At 47.6% G+C, this 24,416-nt stretch overlaps 1 protein-coding gene across 8 annotated transcripts in view; it reads right to left on the bottom strand.

Annotated features, from left to right (window-relative positions):
* SMYD3 (SET and MYND domain containing 3) overlaps positions 1 to 24,416 on the bottom strand; it is a 698,417-nt gene that overhangs the window by 92,686 nt on the left and 581,315 nt on the right. For all 8 annotated transcript variants that reach the window (XM_025877938.2, XM_073899893.1, XM_073899894.1 and 5 more), the window contains 2 exons: positions 10,480 to 10,567; positions 5,457 to 5,631 (listed from right to left, as the gene is read on the bottom strand). In XM_025877938.2, coding sequence (XP_025733723.1) covers positions 5,457 to 5,631; positions 10,480 to 10,567 — 263 coding nt within the window. The remainder of the gene's footprint in view (positions 1 to 5,456; positions 5,632 to 10,479; positions 10,568 to 24,416) is intronic.

Below are 24,416 nucleotides of genomic sequence, written 5' to 3'. Positions count from 1 at the left end.
CCCCCCCCCTACTCTTCCCCCCTTTCCTCCCTCCTCCTCTTCCTCCTGTTTCCTTTGTTGGATTTCTAGACTCTGAAGTAAAAGAGCCTTTGGGAACTGAATTAAAAGGCCTGATATTAAAAAGTTTAAATGAAAGCTGCTTGGGCCTTAATGGACTAGTTTGCCTGCTGTGGGGCAGGCGGTCACCCCCCAGTGTCCAGACAGGGGCTGTGGCTAAGAAACCAGTCTTCAAAAATTGGTAGCAAAGGAAAAGAGGCTCTGGCCAGGTCCATCAGGTAACTCAGTATTTTACACAAACACACAGCTCAAAATCTTGGACAGGGGTTTGGCCAAAGAGACTTGAATGGGAAATTACAATGTGGAAAACAATGATTAAGTGGCCAAACGATTACTGTCCACATCCACGGGCAGAGAATAAAACATTTGTTCACTCACTGGGGAGACAGTTCTGCAAATCTCACCACAGAAAACAGGTGGCCAGCAAGGGAAATGACCAGAACATTGCACGGAGTGTGGACACTCAAGTCCCCTCCTGGGTAGAGACCTGGCTCTGGTGTGTCCTCTGAGTCCCACGCTGTGAGTGCGGCAGAGGAAGTTTCCACCCTAGACACCCCAGCCAAGGACCCTGCCATGTAGGCGTGAGCTTCAGTGACGGGTACACGGACATAAGCATCAACACAGGGCAACCTGACCACATCTGTGGGGAGCAGAGATGCAGGTTGGGCACAGGCAGGTCCAGGTAAGTGCCCGGTGAGTGATAGTGACCAGTGCTCTGCCGGGTCCGCACGGCACCTGCACACCCCACTGGGTCCTGGATCACCACGTCATATTGATCAATGACAAAAACACACAAAAGAGCAACTGCACAGGTCTTCAGAAGAGAAGCCAGCTTGAAAACAGCAGTGGCGGGTACTGCTGTGATGGAACCTTGCATTTTATCAACCTATCTGCGAAAGCTTCGGGTGGGGTGGGGGGGCGTTCAAGAATGGCTGGCAAAATGAAAATGGCAGGGCTGTTGTGTGACCCCTGGCAATCTCGGAGTCCCAAACACCTGGCTGGGAAACAGGTCATACACACAGACTCCCAGAGCCTTCCATTCCCGCTCCACCACCACAGCTGCCAGCAAGGCACCGGACTCCACGTGAGCGGAGAGCATGCTTTTCAATCCACAAGGGGGAGTCACACTGCTCCCCAGTCTCTGATCCCACACACACTTGTTCGAGCCCCTTCGCGGTTCATATTCTGCTCTTCCCAGGACACTCACAAAAATATCCTTCCCGCCACCACAAAATACTATGTTGTTGGTCAATACCACCAAATCTCATCCTGTAAGAGCAGGCTTTGGTCAAGGAAAAGGGGAAGACCCCTATATATTTTGAAATGAATTCAGAGCAGATTTAATCAACATCATGTCACCCGTTCTCAGTGCTTCTGAGGAAAGTGACAGCTTGGTGGATGGCGGATACAATTTGGGGGTTGCTATCTCCAGTTAAAATGAATGTACATTTTGATGCAATGAGTTAGCATTTAGGAATTTATCACATGGATTTGTCCTATGGAGTCGGTCCCATCAGTACACAAAGATTCAACTATGTGGATGTTAATGGCAGTATTTCTTGATAGAGGAAATGGAAATGGAAATAGGGGCTAGTCTACAAATTATGGTACATTCCTAAGATGAAATTCTATAGACCTGTTAAAAAGAAAGGTGGATATTCAGGAGCTGATCTGGACTGATGTCCATGCTTTGTAGTAAAATGAAAACAGCCAGTTCCAGAACAGGGGATTTTCTTCTTTCTGCCCACTCAGTAGACTTCTTGGCTTCTCCTTCCCTTCTCCCTTCCTCACCCACCACCTCACCAGACACATCTAGCAAATGCAGACTGGAACTGAGTCTCTCCACAAGAAAGATGAGACGAGGGGAGACAGACAGGAGAGGGAGAAAAAGGGAAGAGCCCGAGTGAGCAGTTTTGAGGGGAGAAGTGAGACAGAGGGAAAACAAGAGTCTCTGAGCACATGAGAACCACTGGGGAAAAGAGAGGAGAAGAACTGGGGCTTGAAAAAATTAGGCAAGTGTGTTACAAACGGAAGTTTATGTACACACACTGAAAACTTCAGGAAAGAAACTTAACCATGGTTATCTTTAGGGAGTGGAACAGGAGTTTGAAAGATGAGGGTAATTTTTATTTCTGTTCTTTAGGAAAGTCCTTTCCCAGAAGTCTATGCTATTCTTAAACCAAAAGTTAAGTTACCAGAACACATGTGGATACACCAAAAGTCCTCCTCAAGGACTTAACAAGCCTCTGTATCTCTAGATCTTTCTTTGGGTCCTAAAGAAATTCAACTTTGATTTTATATTCAACATAATTTAAATTCTAAGTTCAAAACTATATTCATTTTGTTTTTATATTTCTTTCTTTCTATTTTTACACAAATGTGTAGCAGACACTAGTGATATTAGGGTCCAGAGTTTCAAGGGCTGTTCTGCTGATACTGCCATAATCCTTCATCCCTTCTTCAACAGGAAAATGCCTCCCAAGCTCTAAATTACCACTGGCAAACGAACTTTTGCAACTCAATTCATCTTGTGGTTAAGATTATTTAATTACATTTTTTAATGAAAATTTATGAAATACCTTTAAACTGCTTTCTTTCTGCTTAATGTTCAAAGTGCTACAGGACAGATGACCGTGCATATATAATCACAGACGCTCTCAGAAGAAACAGTATGAGCTAAAGATAAAGTTTGTTGTGTGTGAATTAATGCCAACCTACTTTATGAAACAAAGATCTTTTTTTTTGAAGATTTAATTTATTTATTTGAGAGAGAGAAAGAGAGAGAGAAAGAGAAAGCATGAGCAGGGGGAGAACAGCAGGCAGAGGGAGCAGACTCCCCGTTGAGCAGGGAGCCTGACGCAGGGCTCGATCTCAGGACCCCGGGATCATGACCTGAGCTGAAGGCAGACGCTTAACTGACTGAGCCACCCAGGCGCCCCATGAAACAAAGATCTTAATACTGTTTTGCGTCATAAAAGGAACTTACTTCTATCAAGTCAAAATAAATGATGGCAGCAAGAAGGGAGCCGAGAGCAATGCGGTGATTTGGATAAAACCAGAATGTGGACACCTTCTCCTTTAAAGTCAGTAGTTAAGATTTAGCCCAGGTCAGGAGGGAGAACATCATCCCCAGAGTCTTAACCTCAATCTAGCTGTTGCAAACAGTGTATTAACATTGTAAAACTGTTAGAGCAGGTGGCAGTCCCGTCACCTCTCAGTAACTCAGCCAAGCTAACTGCCCACATTCTTGGCTAAAGGGGACCCAAGGGCCCACCTTGCGCATCTGCAGGGAGACCGAGTCAGTGGCTGGTGGCCCACAGGCTCACACACATGTGGGAGGGGGCGGAAACCGCCATCAACTCTTGGATTCCTGCCTCCAGATTGTTAAAGGGCTTGCAGAGCACCTGACCCATTTGTTCCTTGTTTTCACTTTTGCTGAGCTAACGGGAAGAAAGGCCAAGTACGTCAGCATCCCCCTCACTGCTCCGTCGGCGCTGGGTTACTTCCCCTACAATAAATACTGCTGCAAGCAAACCGGTCAGAACCCACTGGTTTGAAGTGGATCGATCAATGAAGACGGGATTTCTGGAAACATAGACCACTGCACAGCTACTTCTTAACAAGCTCTGGGGAAGAGAAACTGAGGGAGGCTAGGAAATCTGTCACCTGGCGTAAGCACAGAGTGTGATCTGCCAAACACCAGGAAAATATAACCAGATGTATTCCAAACAACATTCCGTCCATTCTGGTGGACGTGGCCTCACAAGAAAGGCCTCTCTGTTTGACTCAAGTCAGTTAATTAAGGGGTAAATTAGTCCTTCAGAGAAGCCATGGTAGGTGTGGGGAGAGGATTCAAAATTGTGTGCAGAAGCAGCACCATCGAGGTGGGGGACCAGTGTCGAGTGTCTGTGCTCAGAGCAGCCCGGAGGGCAGCCTGGGGGTGGGGATGGGTTCTGGGGCAGCCGCCCGGAGCAGGTGCAGGTCCAGCACTAGCCAGAGTGTGGGGCAAGGGGCTTCGGGGGCACCTGCAGGAAGGAAGGTCTGCCCAGCCTGTGTCTCCCGGCCTCAGTCCATCCGCTCAGCCCGTGGTTTGGCTTCCCGAGACCCAGCCCTGGGGTTCAGAGAGGCGACACCAATGGTCCCAACCCGCCTCTCATTGCAACACCTAGGCTCAGAGAACGAAGCCTTATCTCTTTGTGCTCGGTTCATATTTTCTGAAAACCCACAAGATTCATCATCCCAAGCAGACATTTGACGCTCATGGGAAAGTCTACAGTCTCAGCCCTGAAGGCAATCGCCTGCAAGTTTGATGCGAGCTGACTCACAGTCTGGATTCCAGAGTTGTTCGACCGCAAGCAGGGGAAGGAGCCACCTTCAGAAGCTCTGAAAACACCCTCAGGTCACCCTGGGGCCGGGGGCCGTGGCTGGTCTGTGCACCCTTGCTGCCCACCCTCCTTCGCTTAGAGCCCCTCCCCTGCCTGTTGCCCCCCATGGGGGAGGCTGGGAGCTGGACTGTCCCTCTGTTTGGCCCCTCAGGGCGGACATTGTGTTTGCCTGGCCTTCAGTGCCACCCAGAATGGCACCCCCACTCTCAGGGACCTCCCCCGCCCCCTGCCCCCCAGGCTTCAGGGCGCCTTCCCAACGGTGAGGGACCTTGTCCTGTGCTCGAGATGGTTGCTCCCACCTCAGCTGACGGTATGAATGACGCCACGCCCTTCCTCCCCGGACTGATCTGCCTCTACTTCCAAACTCACGTTCTTGGCCCTCCGCAAACGGGGTCCCGCACCCACCAGCCCCAGACTTCAGCGCTGCCAAAGCTCCTGTGAGTTACAAAGGCATCAGGGGACAACACACCCCTGGTCTGAAGGAGCTGCGGACAGTCAAGAAACAACTAAGTAGCAACTGCTCCTTCACCTGACTCCCTGACACTTCTGAGCACCGAGGTCTCCCTGCTCTCCTGCGTGGGTCAGAAGGCGGTTATGGGGTCACTTGATTCCAGTGAAGCACCCCGGGAACCATAAAGCCCTGACAAACGTTAGAGACCACCATCAGTCAGCCAGACCGAGGGCCCCAGACAGAGTGGTGCCCCAGAGGCAAATGACACAGCCCCCACCCGGGCCGAGCCCTGGGCCCCCACGGCTGCCCCCCCGCCCCCACACTCTGCCTCTGCCCCATTGCCGCAAGCAGCATACAACACTGGAATCCCCGACTCCACAGAGACAGCATTTCATCCGTCTCCGCATCCCCACAGGGCCTGACACGTGCGACAGGAGCCTCAGGAACAACAAACAAAATGGGGACACGCAATAAAGTGGCCATCGGAGTGACTTCAGGATGTCAGTCTTCCAGCCCAGAGAAGACACTGCAACCTTGACTCTGGCCCTCTCCCGGGGACTCACCTGTACGGCTCCATGGTCCGGATCCCGTAGAACAAGGCCTCCTCCAGCAGACCGAGGTTGATGCACGCATCCATAGCACAATCGAGCACCTTCAGCTGGTAGATGTTGATATCGGGAAGGCGTTCAGCGTTGCTGCTGATGATCGTCTGGCACATGGCCAGCACCTGTTCCCACTCTGTTATTAACCTTTGTTAAGGATTTATTGTCTTCACCAAGAAAACAAGTAAAATGAGATTCTCTACAAAGCTGAAGAGCTCCCAGGCACAGGAGGGAAGGAAGAGCCCATTATTTTACACAGATGAGCTGCCTGAAAACATACTTGAGAAACAAAAACGGTTAAGTGGCATCTCAGAGAAGCAAATTCTGTTTACATCAACAAACCATCTTCCAACCAAGCCTGTATACTTTGGGGGATCGGGATTTCCAAAGAACTCTTCTTTCTTCGTACTCCTATATGGATTCTTTTTAAAGCCAGCCATGAAATAATGCAGCTGTGTATTAAGCTGAACTACCGATTCAGTTAGTTCAGTTTAAATTATGTACTGTGTTAGCTTCTGTTACAAAACGGATCTAAAATGGAAGAAACTTCAGACGGATTCCATTTTAAAAAGGAGGAGCTCATTTTTTTGCCTCTATGACATCTGAACCTCGGGCACACAGGAAGCCAAGTACACGACCCACAGGCACAAACGAAGGAAGCAACTTGAAGAAATACATCTCCACTGGGTCTCATATTGAAGTTTTTTTTTATTATAAAACAAAAGGGATCCAAGCCTGTACTTAACAACAACAAAAAAGATATTCTGATTTTGAACCTCCAAAGTAAAAGATAATATTAAGAACAGGGCTCATGCACATAAACTGCAGGTTTAAAAAGGGCAGAGAGGGGCGCCTGGGTGGCAGGGCTGGTTAAGTGTCTGAGTCTGGACTTGGGCTCAGGTCATGACCTCAGGGTCATGAGATGGAGCCCCTTGACAGGCTCTGGGCTCTGCGTCCAGCATGGAGTCTGCTGGAGATTCTCTTTCTCCCTCTGCCCCATCCCCCTGCTCTGTCTCTTTCAAATAAATCTCTAAAAAAAAAAAAAAAAAAAAAGGACAGAGAGAAGACTCAATGCCCACTTATGAGCAACTCTGATTCACTATGAGTCCATAACTTCCTCTCGTGCAGCCTTGGTGTGATCGCCCTTTTTTATTTTATTTTTTGAAGATTTCATTTATTGAGAGAGAGAGAGCACATGCGGGGGGGGAGGGGCAGAGGGGGAGGGAGAAGCAGGCTCCCTGCTGAGCAGGGAGTCCAAAATGGGACTCAATCCCAGAACCCTGAGATCATGACCTGAGCTGAAGGCAGATGCTTCACCGACTGAGCCACGCAGGCGCCCCGTGATCACCCTTTTTTAAAACTGCTAGTTTTAAAACTGCCCTCTTTGGGAGGGCAGCCAGAGGCCTGAGGACGTGCCGTAGGGAGCGTGGAGCGTGCCCTGAATGCCCACGCACCGCCCCCGCCCTTAAACACCATGGAAGCACAGCTGCAGGCCAGAGTGCGGGCACCTGGGACGCACACACTTCTCTTCCTGCGCTGCTGCTGGGGTTTTAGGTGTGGGGAGGTGCAGGCCCCCCCACCCCCCCTTCAACCCGCACAGCTCCACATCCTCCTGCTTTCAGGAGCCGTACTCCACTCGAGCGAAAGGGGTTGCAGATTTCAGATGCAGCAGAAACGGCAGAGCCTTTGGCTGGAGCTAAAGCTGGATTTCAATCTGAGCTACTTCTGTCATTGGTCAGATCTGAGGCTCTGAGAATGTCGCCGGAGCGCTTAAAGCCACGTGACCTCTCACGGCGACTAGGCATAAGGAAAATGGTCCAGTGGACTGAACCCCCACCTCGCCTCCACCCCTCGCCACCACCACACAGCCCAGTCTCTTCTGCCCCACCCTGAATTGAGGACAGGCTCCAGCGCCCCTTTATCCCGCCTCCCCACCCCCAACATCCACCCCTCCTAACCTCCCTGCAACCCGGCGGTGCTGCCTTCCAGAACGTTAGCAAACACTTGTAATAATCCAGTCAAGCCACCTGTAGGAGTGGGGACTAACGTCCTTATGAACCCTCATGGGAAATGCGTGTTTCTTTTCAGTGGGGGCCCCCTGGAAGCATAGCATAGCCTTACCCCCAAGGCACGACTTCCTTGGTGAGATTTGCAAGCACCACAACGCACAGCTGAAGGCCTTTATTTCACACTTCTTGTATACTATCCTGTAATTTTAGGATGAGTCCTGTCTCTGAGGAGTTGACTCTGGTCTCAGGCGAGGTGCATTTATTGAAGAAAAGTGAGTCAGTGACTTCTTTTGTATTCATCTGACATGTATGGATAAAGTGTGCCGAATGGATCCCCAGAGGTTGGGGGGAGCAGTATCTCAGGCAACACACTGATTTTGTAACAGATTGCCGGTCTAACCTCTGTGGTTTTTCATTCCAGGATTAGATATTTGATGAACTGTCAGGAGGAATGACTGTCTCTTACACAACGCTAGACATTTCTGTGGCAAGACTTTGTGCCTTATTTTAACATTGTGTTGTTTGACCTCCATGACTATTCGCCCACTCATTTAATATATGCTCCAACTCATTTGAAAGAGGTTTTAGGTGACAAGCCTTAGAAATAAAAACCAGATGTGATATTCTGCAGCCACTGATAGGAATACATCTACTTTATCCCCTGCAAGCTGGAAGGGACCGCATGCCAATTTTCCTTCACAACCCTGGCAACTGTCTGCTGGCAAACAAGGCAACCCTCTCCTATGAAACACACCAGTGAGCAAAAAAAATTGAATAATTTTAACTAAGAGGCTTTTCCCCCAAGCGGATGCTGACACTGTATTTGCTCAAAAATGTAGTCCCTGGTATTTGTTTGGTGTTGCATACAAGTCATTCTGTTCCAGGGAGGAGCTGAGCGCTAGCTGGAAGCGGGATGGAGAACCTCCCCGAAGCAGAGAGAATGATAACCTCCTCTGTGGAAACTTCTTTCACCTCCCAGAGTTGACCACTGTGCCTCTGATGCCCCTCAAGTATGTATGTACCAAAGCAGGTGTGAGAGTTGTGAGGGCAGGGTTGTGTGCACCAGAAGGTGGGCTGCAACCAGCAGATCACTTGGCACAGAGTCCTTTTTCCGTGAAGCCTTGTCCCGCTGACACCCGACTGTGGCTGGGTCATCCAGGACCCCAATTCCATGGGAGGGGAGCAGAGAGAATGATCCTACTTCTCTGCAGTAAGAACAGTTTTTTTGAGCCCAAGAAGGGCCCCCTCTTCTTCCCAGATCTGACTGTTTTCCCAGTATCTCCCATCCTGCCTACAGACAGGGTTGCAAACTCCATTTGGATCCTGGCTCCATTCCTCACAACTTAATTCAATTTTTCTAGATCCTTCTTAATATGCCCTACTCCCAACTGGACCCAAAACTCTGGATATGATCAGACTCACGGATCACCTTTCTCATTTCCTAGTCGCCGTTAATGCAGCCCGAGATCACAGTAGCTTTTTGAGGGGTTATATCATCCTCTTAAACTTGATTAAATTTTGCTGTGTACTGAAACCCTAAAATTGTTCCACATGTTCTGCTGGTAAGCTTGATGTCTACACACTTAAACTCTTTGACCCAAATAGAAGATTTTATATATATTCTTGTTGAATTTCACCTTTTCAAATTCAGGCATCATTCAAGCCTTCGGGGATCTTGAGCTCTGGATTCTGTCATCCCAACCTCTGCCATTCCCCTGACCTATAACCATTGGGAATCTGAGGACCCTGTGCTCTGTATCTCCATTCAAGGCACAGAGTCAAAGGCAGTCAAAGTCAAGGTGGGAACAGAGCACTCCAGAGTCACAGTGACCCCAGGGGCATCATTTTCTCAGGAGAGCCATTCAAGCATTTAGAAAGCTGTCTGGCCATGCTAGCATCTAGCATCAATTTCTTGACTGGTTTTAATTGACCCTCTTCCCAAAATCCACATACAAACTTTACCAAAGAAATCCATGTCTCTGCAGACTCACTTGCTCTTGGTGAACTCATGCAGCCTCGGGCTGATCACAGCTCCCTTTTCCATTCCTTTAGTAATCAGTTACAGATTCTTTACCAAACTTCAACAAGCAAAAAACCCACCCCGTTCAGATTTCAGAAGATACTTCTTTCACCTTTAAAAACAAGAGGAATTTGTCCATTCTACCTCTCCTATTCTGTACCATTCTTTAAAAAACATTGTAGATAGAAACTTCATTTGTAGATGTTCTTATTGTCAGGGATCTAATTTCCCCAAGGCATCCGAAGGACCTTGCACTATCTTTTTCATCTACCTTGGTCTATTTCTTTTGGCCTTGGGGTTTCCCTTTGTCACGTTTTTTGCTCAAGTGAACTCCCCTACTGGAAGCAACCTCCCTCTCAGCCTCTGTCCATTCAAACCCTGTCCTTGATTTGGACTACCACTTACCCAGTACAACATCAGTGTGGCCTCCCCAGATGACCTCCAGCATAAGCTCTCTCTCCTTACCCTGAACTTTGACCCACTCATGGTCCTTAACTATTTATGCCCAGAAAATTTACTGTGCAGCAACTCCCTCTGTCATGGTAGTCATGGTTGATTTAACATGAACTTCTAGATCTGAGAGTCAATGATACTAACTTTTTAGAATTCTAAGTTATTCCTTCCTAGAGATGTAGGTTGTGGGAGGAAAGGAATACAGAAATCTGTTACCTAGTATATACAGAGACTACTACTTACTGTCCTATTACTGGCCATGAGTTTTGGTTACTATCTAACGGTGGTGAGGTATTCATGCTGATCCTGCCATACTCTGCCCTAGCCATAACCCAAACTGTTGGCTGGGATTTGGGATGCAGCCTATGACCATGAAACAGAATGAAACTCACTGGCTCAGACAGAGGTCAAACCATGGACTTGACTTCATTAACGCCAAACTCCAACCAATAAAGAAGCAACAGTCCCAATGGTATGGCTCAATCCACAGGTAAAAGGATACTCCAATGTGCCTTCAGTTCTTCAATTTTTTTCAAGGATTCTTGAACTTCCTTCCATACTTGCTCATCGCCAGTGAGCATATCAGCATCCTGTTCAGGCCAAATGAAGACAACAGAAAGGAAGACAAATCATTCAATTAAAAAAAAATGGGCAAAGGCTCTGAACAGACATTTCTTCAGAGAAGATATTCAAATGGCTAATAAGCACATGGAAAGATGCTCAACATCATTGGCCATCAGGGAAATGCAAATCAAAACCACAGTGAGGTATCACTTCACACCCCCCAGCTTGGCTATAAGGATGTCAAAAAGACAAGAATAACAAGTGTTGGCAAGGATGTGGAGAAACTGAAACTCTCATGTATTACTGGTAGCAAGGTGAAATGTTGCAGGCACTTTGGAAAACTGTCTGGCAGTGTCTTAAAAAGTTAAACATAGAGTTACCATATCGCTAAACAATTCCACTCCTTAGATACATACCCAAGAAAAAGGAAAACACATGTTCACCCAAAAACTTGTGCATCATGGTCACAGCAGCATAATTCTAGCAACTAAGGTGGAAACAACCCAAATGTCCATCAACTGATGAATGGATAAATAAAATGTGACATAGCCATACAATGGAATATTACTGGCAGTGAAGAGCAGTGAATTACTACAACACGGATGACCCCTAAAAACACCATGCTAAGTGCAAGAAGCCAGTCACAAAGGACCACATACTGTACGATTCCACTGATACGAAATGTTCAGAATAGGCAAATCCATACAGACAGGAAGTCAATCACTAATTGGCGAGGGAGGGGAAGAAGGTGCGGGAGAAGTGGATAGGACTGCTAATGAGGATGCCGTTTCTTCTCCAGGTGATGAAAGTGCTGTAAAACCCACTGTGCTCACGTTTCCACAACTCTGTGAATATACTTATATACTTTGACTGCTTTGTATCAGATGTGGATTATATCTCAATATAGCTGATATATATCAGGAAGGGGAAGAGAGGCAAGAGAAAGAATCATTTGTTTGGAAACCTACAGGTACTTGAATCAAAAATGTAGTTATCACTCAAAATGAGTCTAGGAAAGAGTAAAAGGAGTACAATTACACCCAGGTGAACTTATTTTGACTTTTTTTTAAAAGATTTGATTTATTTATTTGAGTGAGAGAGATCACGAGTGGGGGGGGGGGAAGGGTAGAGGGAGAAGCAGACTCCCTGCTGAGCAAGGAGCCTGATGTGGGACTTGATCCTAGGACCTTGGGATCATGACCTGAGCCGAAGGCAGACGCCCAAAAGACTGAGCCACCCAGGTGCCCCTTAGTTTGATAAGAAGAAAGAAGAAGAAGAAAAGAGGATACCTAACAACTGAAAAAGAAATTCAAAACAAAATTGTGAGTTATCATTTATTAAATGTCCTCTGGTTTAGGAAGCAGGTCCTCTATTTTTCCTGTGTGTCCATTTCAAGAGCTCCATAGCCACGTGTGGCTGGAACTACCATGTTGGGTAGCACAGATATAGAACAATTCTATCATCACAGAAAGTTCTATTGGACTGCTTTCAAGAGGCTAATCAAAGCGTAAGAAATTGTCATCAGACACCATTCAAAACCAGGTGTTTAATACTTATTAAATTCTCAGTGGGTTTTAGGGAGAAGAACCAACCGCGGAAGTTGTATTAAATCATGGCAGAATCATGGTAAAGGTGAGGGAGGGCAGACTTTTTCAAACTATAGAGATCTCCCTGGAGATTTTTACATGCCTCCTAGGGGATGTTTATACAATGACTCTTGTGAGAACCACTGCCAGAGTAGGCCTGATAGGAAGATACAGATCACTCAGGTGTGGCAAAGCAGAGAAAAAAAGAGGGCCACGGAGAGCCAGAGAAAAGAGATCCCAAGAACAGGGAGAGGCAGTGGGTGCGCATACGAGGAAACACGTATGCTTGTGTGAGTATGCCTGTGTGTAGCAGGGTTTTATGGGTCTCTAAGTATACAGGTTGTGCATATAATATCACAGGGTGGTTTTTAAAAGGACAGCATAAGTATACCCTACTTTTGGGGGGGAAATTCTAAATAAGAACCTAGCTTTCTATACATAGGAGAGGGAAATGGAAGTAAATTGCTTTTCAAAAAGGTAGAGATGAATGTCCTAAATACCTGCCCTAAGTCCATATTCATCTCCTAAAGCCTCCGTTCCACCACCTCACTCCAAAGCAACTTCCTAGCACCTTCCAGATAAAGCTCACATGTTGAATCTTTTTTTTTTAAGAGAGATTTTATTTATTTATTTATTTGACAGAGAGAGAAAGAGAGAAAATACAAGCAGGTGGAGCAGCAGGTGGAGGGAGAGGGAGAAGCAGGCTCCCCGCTAAGCAGGGAATTCAATCCCAGGACCTGAGATCATGACCTGAGCCAAAGGCAGACGCTCAAGTGACTGAGCCACCCAGGAGCTCCCCCACATATTAAATTTTGGCAATCATGGCTGCTTAGGATGAAATCTTCCTGTTTTATATTTTACTCCTGGCAGCTCAAGCCTTAGGTTCTAGGCAAAATGTCTCACTTGTTAGACTCTACAGGAGTCAGAATAATAGATCCCCAAAGATGTCCATGTCCCAGTTCCCAGAACCTATATGTATGTTTGGGTACATAGCAAAGGGGAATTAAGTTGCCGGGGGGATTAAGGCTAGCTGATCTGGGAATAAGCAGCGTGTCCTGAACTCCCCAGGTGGGCCCAGTGGAATCACAAGGGTCTTTCAGGGTGGAAGAGGGAGGCAGAAGAAGAGGTCAGTGATGTGACGTGAAGACCCAACCTCACTGTCAGCTTAGAAGGTGGAGGAAGGGACCCATAGACCAGGGGGTACAGGCAGCCTCCAGAAGCCAGCAAAGTCAAGGAAACAAATCCCCCCGGGAGACTCTACAGAGGAAGGTAGCCCTGCCAAGGACCTTCATTTTTGCCCAGTGAGACCTATCTCAGGCTTCTGACCTACAGAACTATTATAGGATAATAAATTTGTGTTGTTTTAAGCCACTGAGTTTGTGATCATCTGTTACAGCAGCCATAGGAAACTACTACAGTCCCTACCACACCTGCTGTTCTTCTGGCCACTGGACCTTGGCATGTGACCCTCCCTGTAGCTAAAATTAAGTCATCTGATCATTCATCTATTCCAAAAGCACTTATCGAGTACCTAGGTCATGCAATGTTCTAGGCACTGAGAATAGAGCAGTAAAGAAATCAGAGTGTTTACACTGAAGAGGTAGGAGGAGCTTGGTATGACAGAAAACACACACACATAAACTACATATTTATCAGAGGGAAAAACAAGGGAACAGGCAAGTGGGATGGGGAGTACTGGCCCCAGGGAGTTCCATCTTAGGCAGGATGATCAGGGAAAGCCTCGCTGAGAAGATAATATAGAAGATCGGAGAGAGGTCAAGGGTAGGAGATAAGAATTCCAGGAAGAGGGGACAGCGAGTGTCCCAGTGCCAAGCCAGGAGCTTGCCTGATGTTCCAGAAATAGCAAGGAGACTGGTGTGGATAGAGTTCTTCTGTTGTTGTTTGTGTACATGTTAGAGCTAAATATAGGTCCTCTTCTTTGATCCTGCCTCTCCCATATACCTAGCACAGAGAACCGTATGGAGCAAATGCCCAGTTAAACATCTGTAGGATGGATCTGGAAGATGGAAACTGACATTTCTTTGGTCACGATCTGGATGTCCCTTGTACGTATTTCAATTACTCCTCACAACATCCTTGTAGGGCATCCATACCTCTAATCTACAAATGAGGCACCAGATAGCTGCCCTAATACTTAAGTAACTCTTACAAACGTCCTTCTGTCCGTAACTGCCAGAGGTAAGATTCAAATCCAAGTCCGTCTGGCTTCATGGCTCAAGCTCTTTGCACTAGCTTTATGTTTCATTTCCATTTGTTTCTCTCCTAGGCTTGCTCAAAAGGTGAGACAGGTCTGGGAAGTAGTAACTTCAAAATATCTTCAACTCACGGTTCCTATGATCTTCCTAATCCCAGCACTTGGAAAAGGGCAGTGGATCCTCCAACACGAGGGGCGCCTGGGTGGCTCAGTCGGTTAAGAGTCTGCCTTTGGCTCAGGTCATGATCCCAGGGTCCTGGGATTAAGTCCCGCATTGGGCTCCCTGCTCAGTTGGGAGCCTGCTTCTCCCCCTCCCTCTGCCTGCCGCTCCCCCTGCTTGTTCTCTCTCTCTCTCTCTCTGACAAATACATAAAATCTTTAAAAAAAAAAAAAGATCCTCCAACATGGAACCCATCAGGGATCTGGTCCTGTTCCACCAGGCATGGTGAGACCAGGGCCCAAGACAGAACAATTTCATAGGGGAATTACACTCACAACTAAACCCCCACAAGAATCTGACTGGCTGTTCTTTGGGTTGGGCCTAAGAAGTCACTACTTAACAGAGGAGCAGGCAAGCTTTGAAACTGCCTCCAAACTTCAAAAATAATAGCTCCTGAGAGCACTCTATATTGGAGCAAGACAAAATACATTCACTAACAGTTAACCATCAACTCCCTGGGGCACCTAGGTGGCTCAGTTGGTTAGGCATCTGCTTTTGGCTCAGGTCATGATCCCAGGGTCTTGGGATCGAGCCCCACACTGGGCTCCCTGCTCAGCCAGGAGCCTCCTTCTCTCTCTGCCCCTCCCCACTGCTTGTGCTCATGCTCTCTCTCTCTGTCTGAAATAAATAAGTAAAATCTTAAAAAAAAAAAAACCCCACACACAACAAACCATCAACTCCCTGGAGTGTCTCACTATGATGAGAGGTAGTATTCACTACACCCTTAGGTTCCCGACTCACCTTGCTCCCATCGACTATCTTGTTCCATTCTGCGACTTCTCCTGAGACTGTCTCCACATTAGGGTCTGTCTCCCCTCTCCCCACACTAGGAAGGGGCACATCCAATTGTGTGTGTATGTATTTATATACATATGTATTCTTATATATATATATAGGACACATGTACATAAACAGAGAAATGACATAGGGAAGCATAATTTAAATCTTCTACATTTTTCAATTTGTAAATGTAAAAGTTTATTGGTGTTTCTTTTCTACAGCCCTTGAGATATAAAAGTAGTAAATTTATATCCTTATTTCATTAGTTCTTATCCAAACATATCAAAGAGACTTGCTATCATTCAGGACAAAGTGATTTAGGGGAAAATATTCCTTTTTGAATTTCAGCTTTACTGTGAGAAGGGGGTTTGAGTGGGTAAGCCCTGAAATTTGTTTCCAACAGGTGGAAATATTCATTTTACGCACATCTATATTTTTTCTTTTTTTAAATCAGATGCGCTATTGTTGAGTTTTCTACAAATGAAAAAAATGGTTCTGACCGCAGGCAGAGGGATTCCTGAGGAAGTTCACTCTGCTGGGAAATGATGGCAGATAAGTAAGGACACGTCGGTTCCAGCACCAGCAGCACCTCTGCCCTGCCCAGCTGAATGTCCCGGGCAAGCCCTCCTCTTCCTGGCCCTCAGCTCCCTCACCCATACGGGAAGTTGGTCTGGACGCCCAGCACCATTCCTTCCACTTGACTGCTCCAGGGGCAGAAGAAATGGAGAGCCACATGAGCTCTACCTCTGGTGAGCGCTCTCTTGCACAGCTCCAGAAAAGTCTGTCAAGAGCTTGGCTTCATTTTAGGCAGTAAAACCACGGCAACAGTTCATCTGAGGCAGACCTATACCCGCTGCTCTCAGGATTTGGTAAGAATGGGTCTCCTGAGTCTCTCCCTTCTCTCTCTGGCTTCTCAAGCTCCTCCCCTCACCGCCTCCCCTGCCCCAGGGGCTGGGTGCAAACTGCTCCCCAAGAGTCAGTTCTCTCGATACTTGCTTCCTTCTTCTTCACCCCCATTCTGTCCTCTCAGAGCCCACCCCAAGTCTGGCACACCCCAGGCTCTATCTTACTCCCCCTACACCTACTCTTCCAACTGGTATTCTTCCCCTTGGATTCTGGGAGGACCCGGACTGCAGGTTCTGCTCTTCCCTTGGGTCACCGCTTCTATTCACTTCTTTGGTCTTCTTCCCATTTGTCCCTTTAGGACCAGCCTCAAAAGTCCTCCCTCAGGAAATCATGTCTAATTCTGCCCTCTGAGTTAACCCAGCCATCCTGAGCCACCACGGCTACTCTGCATACCTCTCTTAGCACCAAGCTGCCCTTAATGGTCAGCTTTCCTGTGTCCCCAGCAGCCTCAGAATTTCTGGAGGGACCGTGACCCGACTGTATCTGTCTTCGCCGTGCCAGCATGATCAGTTATCCGGTATGAGTCTGATAACCAGTGAAAGATGAGAGAGGAGTGATCTATGATCCACAGGTAACAGTATTACAAGAATAAAACACCTTGACTCCACCATAACAGGAAAGAGAATCTCAACCAAGGAAACAGAAGGTTGTGTGTTTCACACCATGCTTGTATCTCAACTTGTTTCTAATATTTCTACATCATGATTATGTGGGAAAGGGCAATGTTTCCACTGTAGCTGCCTGAATTGGTCGAATGCCCAGATATGGGTCTAGAAAATGAATGTGAACTCTCCCCAGCCTAAGAAATCCCACACTAGCTCAGGACCCCCGCTCCCTGACAACAGCATCACAGCAATTTGGGGGTGCCCTGTGTTGACTCTCCTGGCTTCCGCCTCTAACATCATCCTGAGCCTCCTGTTGCTCCCTTGGCCCAGAGGTCCCTGTCCCCATCTGACCCCAAGTGGACCAGTGAGGCCATTTAAGTTCCCTCAGACACAGCTGCTACATCAATACCCTAGCGCCATTCTCTTAGCAGTAAAAAAAAAAAAAAAAAAAAAAGAGGTGCCAGATGATAGGAGATAATCTCACCATGACATCAAAGGGTGCCACTCAACACAATTCCATTGAACCGGCCAAGCGCTTCCTCTGGGTTTCAGAGTAAGAAGCGTACCTGACAGGTGCCAGTGGTGGATGAGAAATTTGAGTTTCTTAACAGGATACGGTTGGGATCCAGCAAGGCTGTCTCCCCTTGGGAAAGACCACAGGGCTCTATAAGGCTCCAACATCAGATGCAGCCATCCAGATCTACTTTGTCTCCAAGACACAAACAGATGTGTTCACTCAGCTCACAAGCGCTGGATGCTGAAACTCTCGCACTGAGCTAATTTCAGATGGTTCGCATTAAAAGGAAAAGGAGAAAGGCAATCTGCTTTCCAGGACTTCCTGTTATCCAATCCTCCTGCAAGGTCTAATTAGATTGGATGGGAGGGAGAGGAGAATAGGATGGGAAATAAAATTACTGGACACTTACAAACTTTTCCAGTAATTCAATAACTCTAGAGTCTCAAAAGAAGGAGAGGTTTTTCTGTGTTTTGTTTTTAAGGCAGAATGAGGTTCAAATACAGTGTCTGCACTTAGGAGAGAGATTTAAACTCATGCGGGGAACAAATATTTGCAGGGCCCTGACTGAGATATTCTGGTTCGTGGAGAATGTACTGGGACTAACAGATTAATATACAACATCATTCAAAACCTTTATGATTCACAGGAAACATCTCTCTGGAACCAATTTCCACCTCCTTTGGCAAAAACAACTGAAAGCAATTCAGATTTAACTTGAGGGGAAAAGTGGCTCTTTCATAAAGTGGAAAAACAGCAGTTAAAAATAGAGCGTTCTCTATTTTTTCTCTAAAAGAGCGTCCACTCTTCTCTCAAGCACAAACCAGTCCATGGGCATTACGGATTGGGGAAGAAGGTAAAGGAAGGAATGTTCACCACTTGAAGCACGCTCAACTTGCTGAATGTTCTAGTTAGCAATTAACAAGCAACTGTACACAATAATTAGAACTCAGTGAGAGGAACATTGGCTTTAGAGTCATAAAATGTAGATCTGAGTCCCTGCTCCAGAGCTATGTGACCTTGGCAAGACAGTTATCCTTCCTGAAGCTAAGCTTCTTCAGTGGTAGTAATTCTTTGAGTAGATGCTTCTTCTAACCCTTCCTTTTGCACCCTCTAGAAGCACCAGTATAATGAATGGCGCGGTACGTAGTCTGAGCTTTCAATTCCCACCCTAGTGGGCAGGAGTCCCTGGGGGTCTGACCGGAGTCTGCTTTGCTTGGTGGGAGGGAGAAGAACAGTCTTATTCTTTGTTTGTTTGTTTATTTAAGAGAGAGAGAAAGAGCGTATGAGCAGGGGGAGGGGCAGAGGGAGAGGGAGAGAGAGAAGCAACCTCCCCGCTGAGTGCAGAGCTGGACACGGGGCTCGATCCCAAGACCCCGAGATCAAGACCTGAACCGAAATCAAGAGTTGGATGCTCAAATGACTGAGCCACCCAGGCACCTCAAGAACAGTCTTATTCTAACAGAGGATACGTAATCAAGAACCAACTCCACCATGCCCCCACAGCTCTGCATATCCTGTTCCCTCTCCCTGGAAGCTTCTTGCTCAACTGAGTCATCCACACAAGCACCCCCCCACCCCATCTACCAAGAAACGGACCGAATCGCCTCTGACTTCAACAGGCTCAATCCTCTGTCCACTTTCCACTGAGTTCCATGATGATTACGGCAATGGGAATAAGCTGATGCAGGTGCCAAGAAGGCCATCCAGGTACTGTTAGCAGTCCCCAGATGAAATAAAATCATCTTATGAAGGTTATTTTCTTCATCAACTTCATAAAATGGCAAGATCTCAGGGCCTACAAGCAGGATGCAGCAGGGTTCTAAACCCTATGTTCTCACCAGCGCCTGGAACTCCAGCCTCCTGCCCCTCACACCCTTCCCCTGCGCTGAGCCCAAAGCAAATGTCCTCTCATCAGGGTGGCCAGCCTTCTCCAACTAGCTGCTCCCACCACTGCCTTGGATCCAGCCAAGAAGCATTTGGGCGATGGGGGGCACTAACCCAGCCCAAATAAATGCCCATGTCGAGGGGGACTCACGGAGCACCTGAGCCTCTTGCAGCAGTGTTCCACTGAACCCCCATTTCGCTTTCTGTTCCCAGGTAGCAGTTAACATTGCCCAGGGCCCATTTAACATGGTTTCCCGGATAGAAACAGGACTCAATTGCAACTACAGATTTCCACAAGACCACATATCGGAACCAACCTCAGGTTCAAGGTTAAATCTCCAGGTATACAGAATTGCCAGAAGGGGAATGTCGCCTTCGGCGCTTCTAGGAAAGTGACAACAGCCTTCTGAGTGTGAGGTTAGAACATCTAGAACCACTAACGGCCTTTTCTAGCTATCACGTCAACAACTCTCCCTCTGTTCTCAGAGAAATCAGCTCCTTTGCTTATAAAATCAGGTCAATTTAGGGGAAATAAAAACCAGTCAGCATTTGCACACTTGGGGCAATGTGAGAGCCTACCCGGGTCAGGGGTGCTTGCTGAAAATCTGCCTTTAGTGCAACCCTTTGTGGAAAACTAGCATGACGGGCTGAATACAAACGCAGTTAAACATGACACAAAGACACTCAGGAAGGAGACACTTTCTTGTACCCTCCTCATACCCGGAAAGATGTGTTCCTGAGAGTACAGAATGGGGGCTTATGTGAAGCAGGAGGCTCCTGGCTCGGCTTGCAAAAGCACATTCAAGCAAATTCTTTTCCCGTTTGTACAGAGATGATCAAATGGACGGCTGTGTGGCTGTAAACCCGCAAACTCCTAGCAGGGGCCCGCAAGCCTCGTGTAAACACCACACAAGGTGGGAGGTTTGAGGCTGGGGGTTAAAAAGGCCAATATTTCACAGGAAAAAATTACTCTAATAGCAACAGTCATTAAGATAAAATATACCCCAAATTTCAGGGCAGGTTTTTTCTTTTTAAGATTTTATTTAAAATTATCTCAAATGAATAAATTTGAGAGAGAGAGAGAGAGAGAATGAGCACAAGCGGGGTGGGGGGAAGGCAGTGGGAGAGAGAATCTCAAGCAGACCCTGCAGCCAAGTGCTAGAGCCCAACATGGGGCTTGATCCCAGGACCTCGAGATCATGACTGGAGCTGAAACCAAGAGTGAGATGCTCAACTGACTCTGCCCCCAGGCGCCCCTGGGCAGGTTGTTTTTTTTTTTTTTTAAGATTTTATTTATTTATTTGACAGAGAGAGAGACAGCGAGAGAGGGAACACAAGTAGGGGGAGAGTCAGAGGGAGAAGCAGGCTTCCCGCTGAGCAGGGAGCCCGATGCGGGGCTCGATCCCAAGACCCTGGGATCATGACCTGAGCCGAAGGCAGACGTTTAACACCTGAGCCACCCACACTCTGGGCAAGTTTTGTTTTAATGGAGACACAAGTCACGGCTCTCATGGCCTCCAATCTGCCACACCTCCATCTCTTGTATCTCCTCATTCGGGGACAGCTGCAAACAGGAAAATGCTTCCCGCTGCGGGAGAACAGTAGGTGTAAGGGGCAATGTTCTGATAGTGAAGGTTAGCATAACCTAGACATGGTTTCTCCAGAGACATTTAAAAGTAGGATAAACAACAGCATGATCTGGGCTCAGTGCTCCTGGCATATGCGAGCGTGTGACCGTCAGCACTGGGAAAATGGAAATTAGGAGGCTGGAGCCCCCCAATCCTGGCTCTGCCACCGGCTGCTGGGAGACCCGAGACTAACAACGCCTCCCGGCTCAGCCTCCCCAGGTGAGCACCTGATGAAGGTTACCATGGAGATGGAAACTAATCATTCCACTCCATTAGTCACCTACATATACAGGGTCTGTTGTGTGTGAGGAGAGACCTGAAATTCAGAAGCAGAGAGACTCTGGAATTTGTGTTTGTGCAACAAATGGCAAATACCTTCATTCCATATCTTTCTTCCTTCCATTTTAAGCCGAGTTTTCTCAGGGGGGAAGGCCCCGGTCAGAGCCCCGAGAGTATGCAGAGGACCGAACAAAGACGGCACCTCGCCCCGGAGTGCTCTCTGCCAAGCCGAGACTCTGACCATGATTACTGAATTCACACATTCCCTCCACCATTTGTATGTATAATGATTATAGTGGGCAACATTCCAGACTCACATGAGAACATGGTATTTGCTTATCTGCTAAAGCGAGCATATCAGATTATTTAATCTGTGGTCCAAAACCCAAGGAAAAGTTTAGTTGGGGTCCACACAAACCATTTTAGATAACAAGTCCTGGACAGAGGTCTAGACATGCTTTTTTTGGAGGTAGTACTAAGGGTAACCAAAGGAAAGTGTTTAATGTGACATCAGAATCTGTCCCTTCACATCAGTTAATGTGATTTCCAGTTGCCCCCCCTCCACCTTCCTCAGAGCTGGCTTGCACAAACTCGTCAGTTCATACTATTGCCTTGTAAAGAAACTGAAATCCTCAGACCGTGCACCAAACAAACAAAAAGTTCAAAAAGGAATCTGTTTTCTCAGTCATATTCATTAGTCTCTCCGTGGAGAAAAGCCAGTGCACTTCCAATTATTCAAAATAATTCTGCAGTCCGTGATTTAGTCTTTGCAGAGTTCTGCTCCTGGAAGCTCGGGGGTGGAGCATTGGGGAGGGCAATCATTCAGGGGCTGAGGGCCTAGCAGGGGAAGCTCTCCTTCTAAGGTCCGGGGGTGGGGGGAGGAGAAAGGAGATGACCAGATTCCACGGTTCAGCTCTTTTTTGCCCCACTTTATACCCCTCAGAGACCCCCGCACAAAATTACCAGGACTCAGATGCTCTTTCCTGGCAACTCTGCCTCCTATGGAAATGCAGGGCTGGCTGAGTGCACGGCGAGCTTTCACCCTGGCGCCTCCCCAACAGAAAGCACATGTTTGCGTTTTATATTCCAGGAAACTCCAATCTGGCCCCTTGCCAGGGGACCTCTTTATAATGTCAAAGATAAAAGCACTGGCCATGTTTGGCACCCTGCCCTCACTTCCATTCTCTCGTAACCATCTCTTAAACCAAGCATGCATTACTGTTCACAGGGCCTTCCAGACAAAGGTCTGGTGGAGCTTCATAAACATTACCAGATGACGATCCAAGGTGTCCCCACTGCCCAGGAAGAGAAAGAGGTGCGGGTGGGGGGGTGATTTCGCAGAGGGCATGCTGGAAATCACAGGGAGACTGGGAAATAGATGCTCGAGTATACACCCCAAAGACCCCTGCTCCTGAGGAGCTGCTCACTGAGCCGCCCGACTCACGGGCATCATTCGTGAGGTCCTGGCAGGCCAATAGCCGCAATCTCAGATCTGCCCCAAATAGTATAGGTAGAGATATAATCTGGGCATTGATGTCTGACAAGGTCCTTATCCAGTTTCAATGTCCAAACTGGCATTTTGGTATACGAGGTGGCATAATTCTCTCTTCTTACACACCTTGCCCCAGGGAATGCCATGATGCTAGCCACGGAGGGTTTATGAAATCATTGGCTCTTAATTAGGTTTTATTTTCGAGTCATACTTTATAGGCCAAAAGTATATAGCCCAGCTGTTTTCCTGTAACATTTCTTTTTCTTTTTAAGATTTTATTTATTTGAGAGAGAGAAGAGAGCGAGACACAGCACATGAGTGGGGTGGGGGAGCAGTGGAGGGAGGGGGAGAGGCAGACTCCCCACTCCCCGACATGGGGCTGGATCCCAGGACCCCGGGATCATGAGCTCAGCTGAAGGCAGATGCTTAGCCTACTGAGCCACCCAGGTGCCCCTTCCTTTAACATTTCTGCTTTACAATCTGTTTAACTTTCTAGATTCTGTGAGAGTAGGATTCTAATATTAATAAATGCTTATCATCAATCAGAATAGGCAAGGATTTCTTTTCTGGAAGTAAACAAATATGAAAATCTCTCCTGCTCCATGCAAGAGTAGACAGAACTTCATCCAGAGAGTTTAACATAGGGGAAAATCTGTTTTTTGTCACCAATGGGCGCTGAACTATTTGGGATATGCCCTTTTTATATATAGCTCAGAGGCTTTAATTCGCTCTAGGGGGCGAGAGCGAGCTGACTTGCTGCCCACACTGCCCAGAACACACCCAGCTGTCCCCCCATCCACATGGGGAATGTGCTCTACAGGATCCCAGGGGCTCTGACTTCCCTTCAAATTCAGACTTATTAGCTCCTGTAGCTTTGGTTCTCTTCCCTGCTGTCAGGGTGTGATGCGGTGGGTATATTTCACAATCACCTGGAGAGCGTTCAAGAACACAGGGGCCCAGATCCCACCCAGACAAATGACAGCAGCAGCTCTGGGGGGCGGGCAGGTATCTGGGTCTTTCGCAAACTCACCGGGTCATGCTGACGCACAGTCAGGAACAAGGACCAGCGGCCTGCCTCCCCCACCACTTCTACTGTCAGTGATCACACTGTCACTTTTTGTGTCAACACCCTGAAGATTTGTCACAAGCCCTTAACAGTTTAGGCTTTCTCCCCGTCTCCTCAATCTACAGTTGCATCTCCCATGCTCTCCATGTTTGTGCAAATTAGTTTATTCATATAAGACACAAGAAGCGATCAAGTTCAAGGCACTATGAGTAATACCGGGCCCTTGAGACTGTCTTCAGGCCAGTACGCGCCAATGATTCCCACCCAAGCACTGGGCTAGGCATCGGAACTGCAAAGACGTAGGGGAGATCAGCCTGGCCTTGAGGGGTTTACAGTCTAGCCGCCTACACATATCCCTTCTGGATGTCGCACATGACGAGAGATGAGCCCTGGCTCTGCAGGGGGCACAGAGGGCAGCATCCTTTCCTAGCCAGCTAGGGCACAGCGAAGTGTCCAGGGAGGATGATGCCTGGGTTCCACCATGAAGGCTCTGGAAGTCTTAGCCAAGAGTCGAAGTGGGGGGAGGGGGGGACAGAAGACGGCAGGGGGAGGAGACATGCGGGGCAGGGGTGGTGACGCAGAGGGTGGGTGGCACACCTCGGTCCTGTATGGCCCTAGCCGAGCATTCGACTCCATGCCTGAGGGCACGACCAGGGCTGCAGGTGGGCCCCAGGGTGGGGAAAGAAGGTGTTTAGGA

This window comes from Callorhinus ursinus, unplaced genomic scaffold (assembly GCF_003265705.2).
Source record: "Callorhinus ursinus isolate GAN/ISIS: 27379988/994484 unplaced genomic scaffold, GSC_fseal_2.0 scaffold13, whole genome shotgun sequence".
NCBI lineage: Eukaryota > Metazoa > Chordata > Mammalia > Carnivora > Otariidae > Callorhinus > Callorhinus ursinus.
The sequence above is the reverse complement of the archived record's forward strand: the minus strand, read 5'-3'. Positions and strand labels throughout refer to the sequence as shown.